Source organism: Eschrichtius robustus, chromosome 18 (assembly GCF_028021215.1).
Source record: "Eschrichtius robustus isolate mEscRob2 chromosome 18, mEscRob2.pri, whole genome shotgun sequence".
In the NCBI taxonomy this organism is placed as follows: domain Eukaryota; kingdom Metazoa; phylum Chordata; class Mammalia; order Artiodactyla; family Eschrichtiidae; genus Eschrichtius; species Eschrichtius robustus.
In genome coordinates this window covers 16772519-16793089 of record NC_090841.1, presented here as the reverse complement: position 1 = coordinate 16793089, position 20571 = coordinate 16772519, and the positions used below count along the sequence as shown (strand labels likewise).

Here is a 20571-nt window from a genome sequence, read left to right as displayed (position 1 = left end):
TTATTTTTAATTGAAGTATAGTTGATTTACAATGCTGTGTTCATTTCTGCTGTACAGCAAAGTGACTCAGTTATACACATATGTACTTTTTTTTAATATTCTTTTCCATTATGGTTTATCCCAGGATATTGAATATGGTTCCCTGTGCTATACAGTAGGACCTTGTTGTTTATCTATTCTATGTGTAAGAGTTTGCATCTACTAACCCCAAACTCTGAGTCCATCCCTCCCTCACTCCCCCTGCCCCTTGGCAACCACAAATCTGAGAACTGGATATTTTAAATATTATAATGTGGCAACTGAAAATCACATTCTCCCTCCTCTCTAGAGATTGCTCTTGTTACTTGTTGAATGCTGCAGTTGTCTGTTTAGTGACTTTTCCCAGCTCTTTCTGAAAAGACTATATTTCATGTTGTACGTGATCATGTGATCATTGAAGTTTCTGTTCTTTTATCTCTGAGGTCAACCTGTGATTTCTTTTTTTTTTTTCAACTTTACTCATCTATTTATTTTTATTTTTGGCTGCATTGGGTCTTTGTTGCTGCGTGCGGGCTTTCTCTAGTTGCAGCGAGTGGGAGCCACTCCTCGCTGTGGTGCATGGGCCTCTCATTGCGGTGGCCCCTCCCATTGCAGAGCACGGGCTCCAGGCACGTGGACTTCAGCAGTTGTGGCATGCGGGCCCAGCAGCTGTGGCTCGTGGGCTCCAGAGTGCAGGCTCAGCCGTCATGGCGCATGGGTCCTGTTGCTCCATGGTATGTGGGATCCTCCCAGACCAGGGATCGAACCTGTGTCCCCTGCATTGGCAGGTGGACTTCCAACCACTGTGCCACCAGGGAAGTCCCAACCAGTGATTTCTTTTAATGCCTGAATTTCATAAAGGAGAAAAAGGTCTTCCTTCCCTTTAAATTCTTTTGGCAGACATCGCCCAGGAAACGTTTCAGACCTAGGGGATTGAAACAACGGCCAGTATCTTCTCTAGTCTCTCAGTGAACTGCCAGGCAAATCAAAGCACGCATCCCCAAATTTTGGAGGACAGGGTTCCCACCCTGGTACCTGCAAGTCACTCCATGACCATGGGCCACTGTCCCCACAGCTGCCTGCTACAGGGGTGGGGCATGCATGATGGTAGCTGCAAGTAAGATGTGAAATTCATTGACATAATACCAGCTTCTTCATCAAGCATTCCCATGGATGCTGCAAGTGTCTAACAGACTTTAGAATTCTGAAACAGTGATTCTGACAGCTCAATAGTTGATTTGGTACAGGGACTGAGTCTGGGAGCTTCCTATTCTGACATTTTCCGTGATGTGACTCCTGTATTTATTCTTGTTGAGATAATAATCTCCATATTAAAATGTTGTTTTGACATATATTATAAAAAGAATTTAAGTGAAGGCTGGTATGATATGTGTATAAATAATGTATGTATTGAATTATTTCTTAAGAATTATTTTCCATTATACCATCTCACAAATTGGCTGGTTGGCCAAAAAGATGGAGTTTTACATGCATATGTAGTGGTGTCACTATATATCACTACATCGTATCTTATGGCTGTGCAGAGAAAGTGGCATTTCTTTATTGTGTCTGTAGTTAGTCTTTTTCTCCTATTCTGATGGGGAGACCCGCTGATTAACTGGGGAAGAAATACAATACAATTTAAAACTTAGTCTAATATGATGACTTAAATAGTCTATTTAGGTAGTGTCCAGCTCTCTCTGAGATTAAAATTCTCAGTGTCTGCTTTTTACCCTAGGATGGTTTAAGGGTGTGGGGTGAGGGGTGTTGTGTATATGATATTCTAGCAGCAGTGGGGCACTGTTCGTTTCCCTTGGTTTGATGTTTGCTACTTCCTCTGGTCTCTGGGGCAATGTCCCTTTACCTCCTAGCTGTGTTTGCCTTGCGTGCGCGTGCTGGTGTAATTTGTGGTAGGGCCTTTCTGGTTAGTAAGAACCTCCCAGTAACCTCTGCTTCATTCTCTCTTTGGCCCCTCCTCTCTGAGCTCTCCTGGATGTCTGCTGTGTCTCTATCTGGCCTTCTAGCCTGGAACTTCATCCACAGCCTTTGCTGCAGGATTACCCTGTTCCATGGAGGGTTGCATGGCCAGCCCTCTAGCTCAGTAATCTTGAGTCTCAGAGTTTACCATTGCTTGACTGTGTTTGCAAAAACCTTCTCTCAAGACGATGCCGTGGCTTGTAAGACTGTGAATTTACTATGTCATCCTTCCGTGTGTGTCAGATGTTGCATATTGCTTCATTTTATCTCTTCCTACTCCCTTCCATAGTAAATCCTAATTACTCCCCAGGGAGATGAATGCTTCCAGCCGACTGGGGCAAAGGCCATATACTCCGAGAGCAAAACAACTACAAAAATAATTTTCAAACACTATCACACGTGTGTATATAAATATATATGAGGATAAAATTTAATTATCCTCAAATATTTAATTATAAAAGTCATATGTAATTTTAAATGTATACAGCCTTAAATTTAAGGAATATAGGAATATGCCTTTAGAGAGGCGTAAATGGTGTGCACGCACATTATGTAATGTGTATATATATAATTAAAATATATATGCATGTATTATATAGAGATATGTTATAAACATATATGTTATACATATTTATATGTAATATATATTATTAATTATAGCAATGTAGTTATGTCGTATATACACACAGAGTTGACCCTTGAACAACACAGGGGTTAGGGGCACTGACCCTCCGTGCAGTCTAAAATCTGCATATAACTTTATAGTTGGCCTTCTGTATCTGTGGTTCCACATCTGCAGATTCAACCATTCGTGGATTGTGTAGTACTGTAGTACATATTTGGTGAAAAAAAAATATGCTTATAAGTAGAACCATATAGCTCAAACCCATGTTGTTCAGGGTCCACTGTATATATAATTAAGAGGTTTGGTTTCTGTCTATCAACACTCCCATGACCAAAAATAGCGTGATTTAACACACACATTTTCTTTTGTTGCAGGACTGTTCGTGTGTGGTTAAAGAGAGACAGTGGACAATATTGGCCAAGCATATACCATGTGATGCCTTGTAAGTATCTGGATCTCTGTCTTTAAAAATCAGACATGGACCCCAACTCCCCTTCCTTCCCGGATTGCCTTCTCTGTATTTTCTTGAGTAGAGATGCCTGAGGGTTGGGATTATCATTATAATGGAAAGTACCTTGTTAAATCATTCTAGCTCTCAGTATGTAAAATAAGAAAATTGTTCTGAAATTGACTATATATGCACAGTTTCTGAATAAGATTAATGGAAGGACTACAGCACCTAGACTCCTTGATTACACAGTCTCCCTCTCTTTTCCAATTTTTTTGTAAAGTACTTCCTTAGACAACTCAAAATTTTGTCCAGTGATTACATTTGTGAAGTAAATTTGTTCTTGCATTATTGTTATATTATTTATTCAAATTCAAAACATTCAGTGTTGAACATTCAGTTCTGAAAAGGATTTGCTTAGGATTGAAACGTTCTGATTAGAAGTCGTCTTATTTCCCCAGAATCTTATGTGAGAAATATGTCCTTGCACTGATAAATAGTGAATCTTTCAAATATACCTTTAAAAAAAGATGACTGATTCTTACATTCTTGCACTGGCAGAAGTTCCCCTGCAGGGAGAGAGCTGGCTCCCTTAGATACAAAATTTCTTTTTTGTCTAGTGTTTTGTTGTTAAAATTACTGAAGTTTAATTGTCCTATTCCATATTTATTTTCGTGTAAAATAATTATTTAAACTTATTATCAGTTATATTATGAAATGTTTCTCTTACTCCCCTTCCTTCAAATCTTAATTGAAATTGACATGCTAGAAAAATGCCCCAGGTTTGTGGTCTGGGTTCATGTACCCTCTGGCTTCCTGCAGTGTGCACCTCTTCCCTTCATACCAGTATCCCAGTTTGAGTAGTACATGCCACCACGTACAACCAAAAGAAATTCATGCTACGCTGTAGGTGTGATTAAGTTTATGCCTCTGGCAAAAGAATACTGCAATAACTTAAACAACAATTTTGCCTGTTTATGAACAAATACATTATTAAGGATGTAATGGATTTCTCTGATTTTCAAATTTGTCTTTGAGGTTTGCATTTCTTTAGAATTGTAGTGAATAGATGATAGCCCGTCGTTGAACCAAGCATCCCACTCTACATTAGTGAAAAGGCAGCCTGTAATTCCAAGTGCTTATATTTTCCCCTCATCGGTCATGCTTCCAGCAGACACCGTTGCACAGCCAAGACCCTGGGGGAACTTCCTTTTAAGCCTTGGCAGTGATGAGGGTTTAGGTAAATGGAAAGGGAAAGGAATTCTCTGATTGATTTTTTTTTTTCTCTCATTTTTAAGTGGTATAACCAGTCTTACCTACGGTCTTTTTCATCACACTTGACATAATATCTAACAGGACGAGATGGCGAAGTTCTGTAGTCCAGCAAGTTGAAGTTGACCCCAGAGGCTTGTCGTTCTCATATGACTGCGAAGACAGAGGAGAGGCGGACGTGGGCAGAGTGATGAGGGCTTGGGGATGGTGCACAAGGAGTTGTCTTCTTTTTTTTTTTTTTTAAATTAATTAATTTATTTATTTATTTTTCGTTGCGTTGGGTCTTTGTTGCTATGCGTGGGCTTTCTCTAGTTGCAGCGAGCGGAGGCTGTTCTTCGTTGTGGAGCGCGGGCTTCTCATTAGGGTGGCTTCTCTTGTTGTGGAGCACGGGCTCTAGGCACGCGGGCTTCAGTGGTTGTGGCTTCTGGGCTCTAGAGTGCAGGCTCAGTAGTTGTGGCGCGCGGGCTTAGCTGCTCCACGGCATGTGGGATCTTCCTGGACCAGGGCTTGAACCCGTGTCCCCTGCATTGGCAGGCGGATTCTTAACCACTGTGCCACCAGGGAAGTCCCAAGGAATCTTCTTGAGATGGACGTTGATACTTGATAGGAACCTCTTGAAGATGCGGGATCCTAAGCAGTTGCTTACCCACCCCCTCCCCCATACACACTTCCATACACATTTGGTGTCATTCTCTAATGTTCTCTTTATTTGAATATCACTGAGGATACAGAGACGCCTCAAGTTGTATTTTCATCCTTTATTAAGCTGTATCCTTGAATGACTAAAGGCTGCTGTAGCTCTTGTACCTGGCATAGGTGCTCAGTAAAGAAGTACCTATTGCAGACTTGAATCTGATAATAAAGATGAGTTTCCCTGAGAATATTATCATACATTTTCCTAAATGACTGAGCATGATCTTTGAGAAGGACCCTCTAATTATTTGCATAGTTTGCCTATGGCCTCCTACTAAAGGGAGTAAAGCAGGGATTACTTTGCTATTAACATTTGGTCTGTGGACCAGCAGCATCAGGGTCACCTGAGAACTTACTAGAAATGCAGATATTGAGTTTCACCCCAGATCTACTGAATCAGAATCTGCATTTTAATAATATCCCTAGGTGATGTGAATGCCCTTTTAAGTTTGAGAAGATTGCCTTTTGGCGTTGTCTCCAACATGCTGATCTATTTACATATGTTTATATCAACACATGTGAAGCCTCATGCATATATAGTGTTTATTTGTAAATACATAGATATAAGTACACGCTCTAGTTGATCAAATATTTACTGCACGCCGACTGTATACAGGCCATCAAGCTAGGTGCCAAGAGATGCAGATGAACAACGCGTGAATGGTCAAGATGATTTCTGTAATCTTTCATTGTTGGATGGTTCCATCTACCGTGGAGAGGGGTAAAAGAACAAAAGCCTGCATTCTTCACAGTTGATCAGAAATTGGCTTTTATTTTCCTAGGGGTCATATGCATTCAGATAACATAGGAACTGAGCTCTGAGCAAGACTTTAAGTTTTGTTTAACTTGAGAGAGGCAGAATCTTATTGCACAAGGAAATAGGCTACATTTTCGTGTCAGTTAGAATTTATTCCTTTTATTCATTTATTGAATTTCCAAAGGGCTTTTCTTCTTTTTTTTTTGCCATCCTTTCTATTGAAAGGTGTTTTGTTAAGAGGTTACTCAGTATGATCCCTAAATAACGGTTATGTGGTATTAATTACAAAGTAAGTGGAAAAGTACAGTATATCTGGAGGCTATAATACGGACACCGCAAGGCAGATATGACCATGTTGTGTGTTTTTAGTGGTACATAATGGGTAGTATTCCAGATCCAGAAAAAAACAAACAGAGAATATCTTGTACATGCAATATATGGTTTATCTGTTTATTTTGTCCATTAAAATACCTGAAAAAAAAGAACCGAATTCATAGAAACAGAGTAGAAAAGTGGTTGCCAGGGGCAAGGAGGTGGGATGAATGGAATCTGGGGATCTAGTGTATAACATGGTGACTATAGTTGATAACACTGTATTGTATGATTGAAATTTGCTGAGAGAGTACAACTTTAAAGTTCTCACCAAGAAAAAAAAATTAAATATGTGAGGTGACGAATGTGTTAACTTGATGGCAGGAATCCTTTCACGATACATACCAATTCATCACATTGTACACTTCAAATATCTTACAATTTTATTTGAAAATTATACCTTAATAAAGTTAGAAAAAAAAGTCACAGAACCTGAAACAAACAAACACTGGAAAAAAAAAACCCTTTTAATATAGGATTTGTCAGGACTTCCCTGGTGGCTCAGTGGTTAAGAATCCACCTGTCGATGCAGGGGACACGAGTTTGAGCCCTGGTCCGGAAGGTCCCACATGCCGCGGAGCCACTAAGCCTGTGCGCCACAACTACTGAACCTGCACTCTAGAGCCCACGAGCCACAACTACTGAAGTCTGCGCGCCTAGAGCCCGTGCTCCACAACAGGAGAAGCCACCGCAGTGAGAAGACAACGCACCGCAGTGAAGAGTAGCCCCCGCTTGCCGCAACTAGAGAAAGCCCGCATGCAGCAACGAAGACCCGACGCAGCCAGAAATAAATAAATAAATTTATTTAAAAAAAATATATATATATATAGTATTTGTCATGTTCTGGGTAGGATAGTAATGTTCTATAGCATTGAGAAGAATTTGAAGTTGATTGGAGGGAAGGGATCAGAAGGCATTAGATGAGAAAGAATGAACAGTGAAGGCCAAGTTTGAGGGCAGGAGTGAGCCTGAAAGGCAGAAACTGCGTGAACTTCAGAGAGTGTTAGGTGAGAGAAAGATGAAGAGAAGACTCATCACGATCAAAAACCCAACCACTGCTTTGGGGGTGTCCTCATACCCTGCCTTTTCTGAGAAACTCCTGCTTCCCCTCCAGGAGGGATCCAGGAGAAACCAGATGTGCCTAGTGAAGGCTGTTTGCCCCTGAGTCAGTCTGATTTTCCAAGGAATTTAGAGTTTGGAATAGGAAATGCTAGTCTCAACCTAGGCTGGTCTCTTGAGCTGGGAACACAGAAATGAAACAGCTGTGAGGCATTTGTGTGCCTGAAGAAACAGTGAAAGCTGATGCCCTGAAAAGGAAGTGTGAATCAGGGAGGAAGGATCACTTCGCTCCAGAGCGAGTGAAGCCTGAGCAAGTGATGCCTTAAGGTTTTCTTCCTCATCCTCTGAACCCCCAAGCCTGGCTCTGCTTCTGCCTTTGAGTTCAAGAGATACCCTCTGTCTTACTGCCATGTGCCCATTTGCGCTTGAGTCCATGCCAGTGGGTATCTGCTACTTGTCGCTGCAAGTATCTGACTCAGCCTTGCCCTGACTGTACACCTCCCAGTTCCTGTCTTTTTACTTTCTCCTGGATCTGTGATCTTTAAAGAGGAAGAACCGAGCCATGCATGTCCCTATTGATGCCTCTGCGGTGTTGAGCTGAAAATAGAGTGGGAAACATGAGGACAAGTAAAGATGAAAAGCAGAAAGAAATATCCTGTTATCTTTCATTTCTTTGGACAGTGCATTCAACTAATTTTAAGTGTTTCTTCCATCCAAACGCCGTGCAATGTACAAAGGTAGAGTGTTTAATACAACAGGTGATTCCCATCTTCATGGTGTGTACAGTCTACTGGGGGAGGCAGACCTCAGATGAGTACCGTGCATGGTGCGTGGTGTGGTATAACCAAACAAGTAGGTGTAATGCGCACATGGTCACAAAGGGTCCCCAAGGAAGGTCTGTTTTAAACCCTGCTGTCTACAGAGAATTTGGGGTTTCCTATAAGCTGATTTTTATGGATAAGTGAGAAATAAGAGCATATCCTTATCAAATATTCTTTCAAAAATAATATCTTCTTGACATATCTCACGTAGTAGCTGGAAAGTAGCCTATGACACGATCAAGTTACAGCCTGCCCAGCTGGGACCTGCCTGACCTTGGATACCAGAGGGACCTTCCTGAGGGTACAGAGTTAAGGTTTCAGTTATAGCCATAAATGTGATTATTTGTTCCAGGCTTCTAATAGATACCATTTCAGCCACTGCGTTTGCATCACACTACAGAGGAAAAAAACCAACACATGAAAAGCACAGACATTCCTATTTTCATGGTTGAGTTATTTTAGATTTACTTTACCAACTAGTTTGCTATTCATGGCATCAGACAAAGGAGTGGAGGAGAGAGCACACGCAGGATCCAGGGTGGCAGGTGTTTGAGATTTTTCTTACTCTGCGGTATTGGGTATCAGGTCTGGGCCTTTACTGCCAACTTTTCCCCTATGGAGAATAGTTAAAGCAACATGGCTGCCAAAGGTGTAGTGAATAGGTTAAGAGGGCCAGCATCTCAGGCCTGAGTGAGGGTTAGGCAATTGGAAAGCCTCTGTGGATTCTGTCATTGCCAGGACAGGCAGGTGGAATTTACTTTGGCTCCTAAGCGTTCATGGATTTGTCCCCAAAACAAAACAGAAGGTGGTTTTTCAAAGGTAATTACAAATGAAAGGTACACCTAATAACTAAAATGACCGATTTTGTCGTATTTCCAGCTCTCTGCCTTGGCCTGGCGTGATGGCATTTGCCCAGTCTGAGGCTGTGGTTGGGCCCCTTCAGTTTTCCCACCACTGTGGCCACTTTATCATTTGCTCAGCTAACTTTTAAAGCATAGAATCTCTACTCAGTGAAGTAGGTCAGACGGAGAAAGACAAATACCATGTGATTTCCCTCATGTGGAATATAAAGCACCAACAAACAAAGTAAATGAACAAACCAAATAAAAGTAAACACATAGATACAGCAAGAAGAGAGTAGTGGTAACCAGGGGCAAGGGGAGGCAAAATGGATAAAAGGGATCAACTGTATGGTGACAGACAGAAACTACATTTTTGGTGGTGAACAACGCTATAAGGTATGCAGAAATAGAAATATAATTTTGTACACTTGAAACTTATGTAATGTTATAAACCAGTGTTACCGCAATAAAAAATACATCTAAAATTTAAAAAAAGTTTAAAATTTAAACAAATAAATAATAGCTAAAAAATAAACAAGTATAGGAACCCTAGTCCTCACTGAAAAACTTAATTTTGCACTCTCTGCTTTCCAGTTTTTATCAACAGCCTGGTTGAGAGAAAGGCTGTTTATTATTTACGGTGGGCAGCATGAAGGACATGCAGTTGATTATTCATCTGTATCCTGAGATTTCCTGCTTTGTGTCAGCCTTCTGCAGAAACGCCTTCGTTCACTATGCCCTCAGCGCATATTGCTGTGTGTATACATGAAATGCTTTATCTGCTTTTGAAGTAGTTGTCTACCATCGTGCTCAGCGCCCCTTTGAAGAAACACCAAGGGAGATTACTTTTCAGGTAGGAGAGCCAGAAACCCTGCCTTTCTCTAAGGCAGAACCTCCCATCCTGTGTGCTACAGCATACTGGGATGATCCAAATGGATTACAGGCCCCGAGAACTGATTCGTTTAGCTGGGCAGGGGTGATCCAGTCATCTGGGCCCTAGCAGTCTCTTCCGTTTCCTGCAGGGACTGTTCACGTCTAAGTTTCTGTGTGTATCATGAGGCGGAAAAGGTTAGGAGGAGCAGCTCTAAGGACCTGGTACGTAGTCCTTATGGGTAATGTGAAACGTGGGATCTGTTATATTCCCAACGGATTTTTATTTTGATTTTCTTCCTGTTCTTTTATATATATTTTCCTCGCTCAAGACTTTTTGCTTATTTCTGTCGTTTGTTTTTATTGTATCTGCTTTTAAAGCCATTTCCAATTCTTTGTGAAATGAGGTAGGGAATGCATTGAATAAGTTATCTTAGTTAAGACAAATAGAGGGATGCAGTTTGAACACAGTCTTACTGTTTACATTAAATTCACCGAAAAATATGCATTGTTTAAGATTAGAGCATTCAGAATCGCTTGTAGGGTAACACCTGTGCCTGGGTGGGAAACTGGAATTTGATTTTCATTTCTGCTACCAATTTGCTGACTCACTTCGGGCAAGTCCTTTCATTTTCTCTGCTCTGAACCTAACAGATAAACTGTCCATTTTCTTTGTTCTCAGATTTTGGTTATATGTCAAATAAGTATTTGTAAAGTACTTTCAGGTTCTTGGAGTTACGCAATGTATACTGTCATTGCTGATCTTTTTTTTTTTTTGGCCACGCCATGCTGCTTGCGGGATCTTAGTTCCCCGACCAGGGATTGAACCTGGGCCACAGTAGTGAAAGTGACGAGCCCTAACCACTGAACCACCAGGGAATTCCCCTATCATTGCTGACCTTAACGCAGAGGGATTAGGAAAGATTGGCTAATTTGTGAGGTTGTGGCTGGATTGGTTTTCTTTTCCCATTTGTTGGAACTGTAGTCTTAGAGCAACTTGAAATTGAGAATTTAGAAAATTAAAATGATTAACATGTTCATATTGATATGTTTATATTTGGGATGGAAATGAGTTATTTTGTATGTAAATCGCAAATGTTAATTTTCCCATTGGTGAGGTCCGAGGATTTAGGACAATGGAGGTGGTTCGTGTGCTGTCCTACCCCTTCTGCTGGGTTTATTGGAGTTTGGGGGGAAATTCATGTGGGAAGATTAGCGATTGAAAGGTATTTAAAATAATGAATTTGGTATTTCTGTTTTTATAAGATAGTGATTGTTTGGGTGACTTTTAGACAATATCTTTAACTCAGTTGAGGGAGTTTTTTGGCAGTGGGGGTAATGTGTATAATCGGGAAATGCTCATCCTGTTGTTTAATTTATATCTTATTTCAGATAACTTCTTGGTTCCCAGCTGTGAAGTCTGTTGCTCCTTTGTTGGTTTCTTTTTGGTATAGGTTGTATTACAGAACCATGTGTAGAAAATAACTTGTTGTTTTTACTATTGACATTTCCAAAATTAATAGTATAATCTGGTCTTTTAATTCTCTGTGTACCAAGAAGAAAAGGTGCCCATGGAACTTTGATATTTAACAAAAGTGAAGGAAAACATAAATTATCCAAACTGAAGATAACAGATATTAATTAATCTGAATAATTATAGCATTTATTTAGCATACTCTTATTTGATTTTCATCTGACAGAGTAATTTAAAGCTTACTGTAGTTAGATCACTTTACTGTAACTTAAAACCTGTCTGGGAGAAGAAGGGACCACTGCCAACTCACTGTAATTTTGCTGATGTTACTCAGACTAAATTAAAAGAAAACAAAGGGTTAATTTCAGTTGAGTGCATAAAATACTTGATTTAAACAAAAAACCCTTTTTAATGCTAGGCAATTGAAGTCCTAAATATAAGTGTTCTTAATGAAGTAAAAAATGGGGGGCTTCCCTGGTGGCACAGTGGTTGAGAATCTGCCTGCCAATGCAGGGGACACGGGTTCGAGCCCTGGTCTGGGAAGATCCCACACGCCGTGGAGCAACTAAGCCCGTGCGCCACAATTGCTGAGCCTGCGCGTCTGGAGCCTGTGCTCCGCAACAAGAGAGGCCGCGATAGTGAGAGGCCTGCGCACGGCCATGAAGAGTGGCCCCCACTTGCCGCAACTAGAGAAAGCCCTCGCACGGAAACGAAGACCCAACACAGCCATAAATAAATAAATAAAATTAAAAACAAAAAAAATGGGCTGAATATTGTAAACCTAATAAATATTATCTTGTGACACACAGTTGAATGGAACAGTGTCCATGAATTAAATCTTTGCTTTGTGGTGATGGGGTGCTCTTGGTAAGCCTCTCTATTCAAGGCCCTCTTATCATAGGATCCTGACATTTAACTTCACCAGGATGCCTTTGACACCTGAAGTTTTATTCACAGAAGTACTGTTGCTTATTTAAAGTTCCCACCAGCACATCCCATGAAGATTAGTGTCTCCTGCCAAATAATGCCTTTGGCATTGTAGAGCTGTCAGAGTGATTGAAATCCACAGTTCAACAACCTTCAACAGAACTTGTGTTTATTTGAGTAAAGTTCAACCAATCAGCAAAGGACAGGAAATAAATTAGTCATAAAATGAAAGAATTATAGGTATAAATAATAGAAATTGGGAAACTTTCCCCCAAATAGAAGTATTTTGAGAATGCCTCCTCTCAATTTACATTTTTTAAGAAAACAAAAGCAATATTTTTTCTTAGATGGCCCGTGGGATAAAAGTGTTAGAAATACAAGTAGCCAGTTTCTCTCTAATCCACTTAATTATTGCTCTGTTGAAGTTGATGTTGGTTTCAGGAGCTCATTTTTGCCTAGGGCTCATATCCTGAGCTTTTCCCCCTTCAAATTATATAGTCATTAATATAATCACCCAGACTGGTGTTTCTCTTTATTTTCACCCTCCCTAAATTTTAAGCTGAAAACCTGCCTTAAACTAGAAATATTTCATTTTTAAGAAACACTCAGTATTATGAAAGTGTTTAATTTTAAAGATAAGATTTTGACAGGCCATCAAGGTCTAAAGTCCTGACACTAATATAAGAGAATATTATTTCCCATTACTGATAGACCCCTACAAATTTCTTTCCTATCGTATTTGTACTTTTCATATCTTGCTTCCTAAAATTTTGCCAAGTACACGTCTTCTGATTGTCATCAGTCTGAGACAGAACGGAGATGGCAAATCTCGATCAGATAGCTTGGAAAATGAGAATTCTTCTCTCATTTCTAGATGAAATGTATTTCATCTAGAGTTTTGGCAGGCAGTTTTGATAGAGGAGTCCGTAGAGGGGAGCTGCATTGTAATTTTGTAGTCCTGGTTGGCCACTGTGCTCGGCTTGTGGAGAATGCAGTTTTAAGGTGGGAGGATAGAACAGCCTCTCAGCCAAGTTCATCTCTGACCTGAACTTTTAGCCATCAGAGAGACCCAATTATTTCTTCATCGACTAACAAATTATTAGCGTTACAGCATTTAAAGCCGAATTCTTCTTTGGGAAACATCACATCTTTGCAACCTGGCTATAAATATTGTGTTTAAATCATATTTTGTTTGTTTCCTACCTTATTCTTCCTTCCAAAGGATTCCCTTTACCATTTGGTCATAATTACCGTTACTTTACTGTGTCTTATTATGCTTTGCCAGACAGTTTTGCCCTTTGATATTTTCTTGCATGGATGGATAGGCGCTTATTTTGTATGGGCCATAGCACTGGTCTTTCAGAGGTTGCTTTTTTCATTAACTTCTGGTGAGTTGAAGTTAGAAGGATCTCTGTGTCAATTTATCTACTCCCCCAACACCCCAAAAGAAAGACATTTACTATAACAACAAATGTGGGCATTAGTATTTCTTTCAATTCATTTCTTTCCTCCTTGGCCTTGCGGGGCCTTTGGGTAACCAATGCAAGGCCTCTTCCTGTGGGAGTGTCACAGTTGGGAAATGGTTTGAGGACCATCATAAGACTCACCTACCAAAAGTCTTTACACACACACACACACACACACACACGCACACACACACACACACAACAGGGTTGCTTGGTGTTTTACCATAATGCCTCTTTGAAGGCATGTTTGTACCTTTGGGGGCACCTGGGAGGTAATGCTCTCTGTCTCTGGCAATCCCCTGTCTATAACCATCTGGGTTCAAGCATATGGGTTCTGCAACAACAGAATTTCTGTTAAAACTTCTTTTGTTTATGGTCCTTTATAGGAAAAGTCTTTCCTTTTGAATTCTGGTGGCGTTTCTTACTATCAGTATAAAGTGATGTGGACTAAGGAGGTGACATTGGGGACAAGTTTTATATTATAGGCCCTATATATAGTTGGTGTCACAATCTATAAATTCCTGATGGCAGCTATAATACCTTATATATCATTGCATCACATGCCTTGAACATAGTAAGCATTCTAAATTTTTGTTGAAGAATAACAAGAAATTTAGTAAATGGGGGAAAAATAAGGAATAAAGAAATAGCAATGATGATTTAAGGGTAGCCTGTGCAGTATTGTAAAAAAGTCTTTTAAATCACATTCAAAGATCAGTGGGTTTTCTAATTATTATATAACCAGATAGGAACTTTGGAGTAAATCATATAGGAAATACTTTTATATGGCCAGGCAGGCAGCTAAGTGGTAAGATTTTTCTCGACTATGTGTAGCCATTTGGGCTGCAGTCAAGTTTTGCTTCATACACTCATGCTTATATCTTAATAAATTGTTAGATATTTAAAATTTTTAACAGGAGTAGCAAAATAATAAGTAAAGACAATGTTATAGGAATAATCTCAAACACAAGAACTGTGTTTAGTTTTTCCAGGTATATTTTTATGTGTGTATGTACTTTATGTATTACCATAATCAGTGTATTTTTTTCTTTTGCTTTTTTCCGCTAACATGATAGTTTTCCATGAAATCATTAAATTTTAATCCTGCACACATGTTATGGGATTATGACACCTGGTGTCTTAGCATCTGTGTAGAGATTTTGCCAACATAGTTTATAGGCCAAAGGCAAGTAAGACTGGCTTTCTTAGGGCAGTGCATTAAATATCGTTTGATTGCTTTTTTTCCAGCAGTGTTCTTTTGGGAATCTAGTTTAAATTTGTGGCTAAACCAGAAGAAGATATTCTGCTGTACTGGTGGAAGTTTGCGGGGGGGGGGATTATTTTTTACATATTTCTATTTTCTAAATATATCATGTTTGAAAATTAGAAAAAAGTAAGTACTTTATGCAGTTTAGAAGATTTTGTAGTTGTGGTTCAGGGGCCTTTTATAGAGAATCAAAAAAATGTTACCAAGTGATGTGTTTATCAAGTGGTTCTGTTAGTAGAATTTGAAGTTCTTTTATAGTTTAAAGATAACCTAAGTTGGGTATTTGAATATAGGACTGTGTGTTTGAATTATGTCTTTGAACCTCCTCCAGCTTTTTTTTCCTGTGTGACCTTGGGTAAGACATCTAATCATACCTGAAAAGTAAGAATAAAAACACTTGATGCCGATTATGATTTTGATGATGGGTAGTTCATGACCTACAGCGCTACTGTGAAGATGCGGGGAGAAGTTTAAAAGTTATGTTGAGGCCTTTAGAACACTATTTCAGTATAGAATAAGTTGTCGAAAGGCCCCCATTCTGATGAACAAGCATAGACAGAGAAAGCTGGGAACCGGAAGCTGACTTGGCCCCTCGTGGCTTCCAAGCACGCTTCGTTTACTCAGGCTTGGTGGTACTCAGGAAGTCAGTCCTGCAGAACTGGGAGACCCTGCCCAGGACTGAGTGAGCTGACTCACCTGATTTCTTTCCTCTGGAGCCGGGCCCTGTGTCGAGTTGGTTCTCTTTTAGATTGACACAAAGCCTCCGTCTTTTTCCAATTGGCAGCCTCCAGCATATGCCTTGAGTACTGAGACTAAAAGACCTCTGTTACTCCACATGCCCCAAATCAGTTCTGAATAAAAAAATAGATTTCTGTACTTGGCGGGGCGGGGGGCGAGGGGGTAATAAGAGCTTTCTTTAGTTTCCTTAGTTCAGAAAAAATTGGTTATTTCCATTAAAGATGGGGTTTGCTTGGAAGAGATAGATTGGTGACAGAAGGCTTATGCAGCACAAAATATTGTTAATCTAGTAAAAGCAAATTTAGACTTGATACTGGCAGAAGAGCCGAGACCACGCCCCTTGGAACTTGTCCAGTTTGAGAATATCTTATTTGTTATATTCATTAAAAGGATAACTGAAAAACTAGGGGTTAGTTGTAAAATTACTGTTTTTATTTTTTGGTGAGTGGGAGCTAAATGAACTGTTTGTCAGGAAATTGTGGGGAAAAAAATAGTCATACACTTTGAGCTAGTCACTCCTGAATCCATGAGAATCATCGTTTTGTTAATTTCATCAACATGTTCATTTCTTTCAGCTCCATGTTCATGCATGTCTTTTAACCCGGAAACAAGAAGACTGTCCATAGGTCTAGACAATGGTACAATCTCAGTAAGTACACATAAATAAGATTTTCAGTTGAAATACTTCCCTTCCTGTGGAGTATGTATATGTGTCTTGTGATGAGAATTATTTATTAGTTTTTTTTTTTTTTCAAATTAACTAATTTTCTTGCTAAGTTAAGTGGAAATTGCAGTGCAGCAAATTCTGGTGAGGTGCAGGGAGAGCTACTATCATCAGTCTCAGCTTAAATGCTGACGAGATTCAGCTTGACTTACACGTTCACAGCGGCTAGAATAGTAGGGGCATTACCAGGCCACGGAGTGAACTACGTGATCTGCGGGTTGGCGAGAGCAAGCTGTGATACTAGTGGCTTTGATCAGATGGTTAATCGTGGTGTCACACGATTCCCCACGCAAGTGACAGAACACGAGGGAAATGGCTCTCTTAGACCCGAGTGTCTGATCTTGTCTTTGATACTTGATGTTGTCCTCCTTCCTCTTTCTGCTCCTCGCTGTCTTCCTAACGCCCTCTAGCAGGTGAATAGAATTCTGTCAATTTGTACAAATTCGTTAAGAAAGCAGAGAATCTAGATTTTAGTCTGTCGGGTAGATCCAGATAAATACTAGACCCTTCGGTTATAGATCTTGAAGGAACTGAAGTGATCAGAGACTGGAATTTCAGGTTTTACTACCTAATCATATTTTTGCATATTTATTTTCAGCTAATATATTAACTAGTAAGACAGCTGACCTGGTAAATTCTCCGTTTTGGTATATTGTCCAGTATTGCCTTTAGAGACCCTGCTTTGGGACCTGGGAATTAGAGGACCCTCCTCTGGCCACACCTCCCCACAGGATGAGGGATCTGAGGGGCCAGGGGCATGTGCCCAGCCTAAGCCCTCACTCCGCCCACCCCCATGCTCTGGGTACCTGACTCTGGAATTTCCTGCTCCCAGACAGCTTAGGGCCTGCTTCTAGGGCCTGCATGGGCCTTTTCCCTGGGTCCATCCAGAGGAGGATAAAACTAATAAATGTACCCTTAGCCTGAAGGGTGCCCCAGGGGCAATGGTTTGAGGTGAGTAGGTGTCCGCACGTGTGGGCAAGGCCCCTCAAGGTGTCGATAGATCTGGGAATGGGAAAAGGGGTGTGGGCTGGCCCTCCCGTGTCACCACACTATGGTGTGGAACTTCAAGAGGTCTAAAAATTCCAACTTTGTACCTGTGCCTTCAGGTGGTTGAAGGTATATTTGTCAAGATTGGAGGAAGAGACCATATTTAATAGTTTAACTTGATTTATAACTTTTACATATTTAGACACCTGGAATGTGGGTCTCCATTTCTAGTCTTTACCCAACCCCCCTGAGGGGTCTGAAGAGGTGAGCCTGACATTTGCTATTTGATCTTTAGTCAAAACACTTGTTTGGTGATCTTTATGGAAATTTTTAACAATATTGTTACATATAAATCAGTCCATTGACAAATATTTACGGAAGTCCTATAAGATCTAATGCATTGTAGATCTGTAAAACCTGTGCCTTAGGAGGACGGAAGAGAAGATCATGATACAGACCTTTGTCTTCTTTAAGGGGAGCCATTTTTAATAAGGGGGTGTATGTATGATAAACTTGTTTTTAAAAGATAAGGGGAGATAACTGGATTGTTCAATGAACTGAAGTTTCACCACAAAGGAAAATCTGAAAAAATGAGCTGAGATCCATTTATTGCCCAGCAGTTCTTGCAATAGTATGTGTAACACTCACTGTCTGTGAAAAGCCTTATGTGTGTATAGCATATAGGTGATTCTTTGTATCTTTGAAATCAATATAAGGGGTTAGTTGGTACCGATAAATTTGGCTTTGAAGGCAAGTTGAGAGCAAACTAAGTTATGGAGAGTTCTGGCTATTTATTATAAATAAGAGAGGTTGTCTTAGCCATTATTCCTTTAGTAAATGAAACTGCCAGAGAATCAGAACTTAAATCAGGAACCAGACTAAAATGATTCTCTAGGTGTGTCAGCTCGGTGTTGAGATACCAAATCTTACCTTACCCGATCTTCTAAAAAAGATTAAGGACCTGGCTTGTATGAAATAATTTCCTTAAAAGTATTTCTTCTACATTGCTGAAGAAGATGAGTTGTATAACCTACCTATTCTCATCTGAAGAACTGTAAAGAGCTCTGAGTTAGGGAACGATACAGTGAAAGAACAGGGTGTTTAAGGTTCAGAATTCTCATTGATCACTACAAAAATAACCGGTTCTTTACTGAAAATGCTTATACAGAGTCTCAGCTGTTTAATAGTTTACTTTCTGGACGTGAGAAATCCTTTTCAGAGACTATAAGTTTTCTGTTCCTTGAATATAGCAAATACATTTTGGAAGAAATACTATTGGTTAACTTATTTTGAAACACAGAAAGGAGGAAATTGGAAAGTAAATCCTTATTTCGCTTTATTTTACTGAATAAAAGAGATTTAAGAGGCAGTTAACCTTGTGTAACTGAGTACTGTATTAAAGATGAAGTAGAGATAACAAATACAGACCATTCTTTCAGAAGTTTGGCCACAGATGGAAGGGGAGAGAGGGAGGGTGAGTGCTAGAACAAGATATGATAGTATATGAACAGCAAGAGGGTCCAGAACGATTTCAAGAATTTAGCTTTGGGAAAGAATGGGGAGACTTTCAATTTTTAGGATAGGGAAAGAAAGAGACAGTATTGAGCTGTAAGGGAGGAATGACTTTTTATTTTTCTCATGAAGTAGCAAGTTAGATCACCTACTGAGAGAAGCAAAAATGTAGGTGGTATATTTTCATGTCTATAACTTTTGTTCTTTCTGATCGTGTAGCCCAGAACCCACTTCTGCCATCTTGGTCTACAGTGCCGATTATCTCTCAAGGTCTTGTTCACATGTTATCTTTTCATTCTCTCTCTCTCTCTCTTTTCCTTCCTTCCTTCCTTCCTTTCGACAGGTGGGTCCTGAGACCTCCCAAGTAAAATTAAAATTAATCACACACAGTACTCAGTAGGTTAGTTATATCACATTGCTTATTTAACCTGTTTTGTAAAAAGTTTTCAAGTCTGTCTCCTCCATTAAATTGTTGAGTATTAAGGAACTGGCCAGTCGTTTATTATATCCTCTCTCAGTGGATCTTAGTGTGGTACCTTGTGCATATTAGGGACTCAGTGAATAATTTGTTAAATAAGTTGTTGACTAAAGTATAAACACTGTTATTATTAATATAGCTGGTTGTAATAAGTACCTGCTTAAATACTGAAATAGTTTATTGGTACAGTTCTATTGCTATTCAAAATGTTTTTCACAATGGAATTAACTTCCATAGGGGAAGAAGGTATGCCAGTAATTTAATTCATCCTGAGTCTGAGTTTTCAGAAATGCCTTCTGTTTCAATGTTGACAGAAGTCAGATTGTGCTAACTGCTATTCATACTGAAGCAGGACTTTAGATTTTTCTGTCATAAGGAGTCATATATTCTAGCCAACCAACAAATATATAAATATCAACTGTGTGAAGAAGATTATGCTCAATTCTAACATGTGGCTCCTGGTCTCAAAGAACTTATTCAGTTGGGGCAAAATGAAAAATGAAGTTATGAAATACCTAACACATAGTAAAAAAAATAACAGCAAAAGTAGCAGTACCCCAGTGAGTGTGATGTTGGCAAGGCAATGAGGTCAGATAAGAGTAGGAGAGAATGGTCTGGGGCAGCTCCATGGAGACTGGATGTGAGCTAGGATTTGATTAGCTGAAGATAGGAAGGAAAGGTATTTCAGGCAAAATGAATGGCATGGGGGAAAAAAAATGATGCTCATCTTTATAAATATATTTTTTCTTCTTCATCACAACTCTTAGGGTGCCAAAATTTTTATTAAAATCTTGCCAAGATAAATGCATAGTCACTGAAGATTTTTCGAACAAGGCCCCAAAATGATAAGATCTCTGTTCTTTGTAGATCAATTTCATACATGTGTTATGGGAAGTTTGATTGGGATGAGAGGAAACAATTGCTGTGTATAATGGTTAGCACTCAGGATAGAGGTTATTGTATAAAAATAAATGATATTGACCATGTATGGCTTTGTTGTTACTGTTTTGGTAGTTCTTGTGGTTATTATATTCTTAGAGTTCATATAGTTTATTCAAAGGAATGAAAGAGGAAAGAGAATAAACCTTTACTGAGCATCTGCTATGTACCAGGCACTCTGCTTTATATATATCCCCTCATTCCAGCTTCACAGTAATTCTGTGATGTAGGTGGTGTTACTCACATTTTTCGGATAAGGAGACTAAGGCCTAGAGAGTTCACGAGCTTCTCCAGCTCACTTAGCC

At 39.7% G+C, this 20571-nt stretch overlaps 1 protein-coding gene across 5 annotated transcripts in view; it reads left to right on the top strand.

The window, feature by feature from the left end:
- Positions 1 to 20571, top strand: part of WDFY2 (WD repeat and FYVE domain containing 2) — a 171802-nt gene that overhangs the window by 68969 nt on the left and 82262 nt on the right. For all 5 annotated transcript variants that reach the window (XM_068526395.1, XM_068526398.1, XM_068526399.1 and 2 more), the window contains exons 2-3: positions 2995 to 3062; positions 16202 to 16275. In XM_068526395.1, coding sequence (XP_068382496.1) covers positions 2995 to 3062; positions 16202 to 16275 — 142 coding nt within the window. The remainder of the gene's footprint in view (positions 1 to 2994; positions 3063 to 16201; positions 16276 to 20571) is intronic.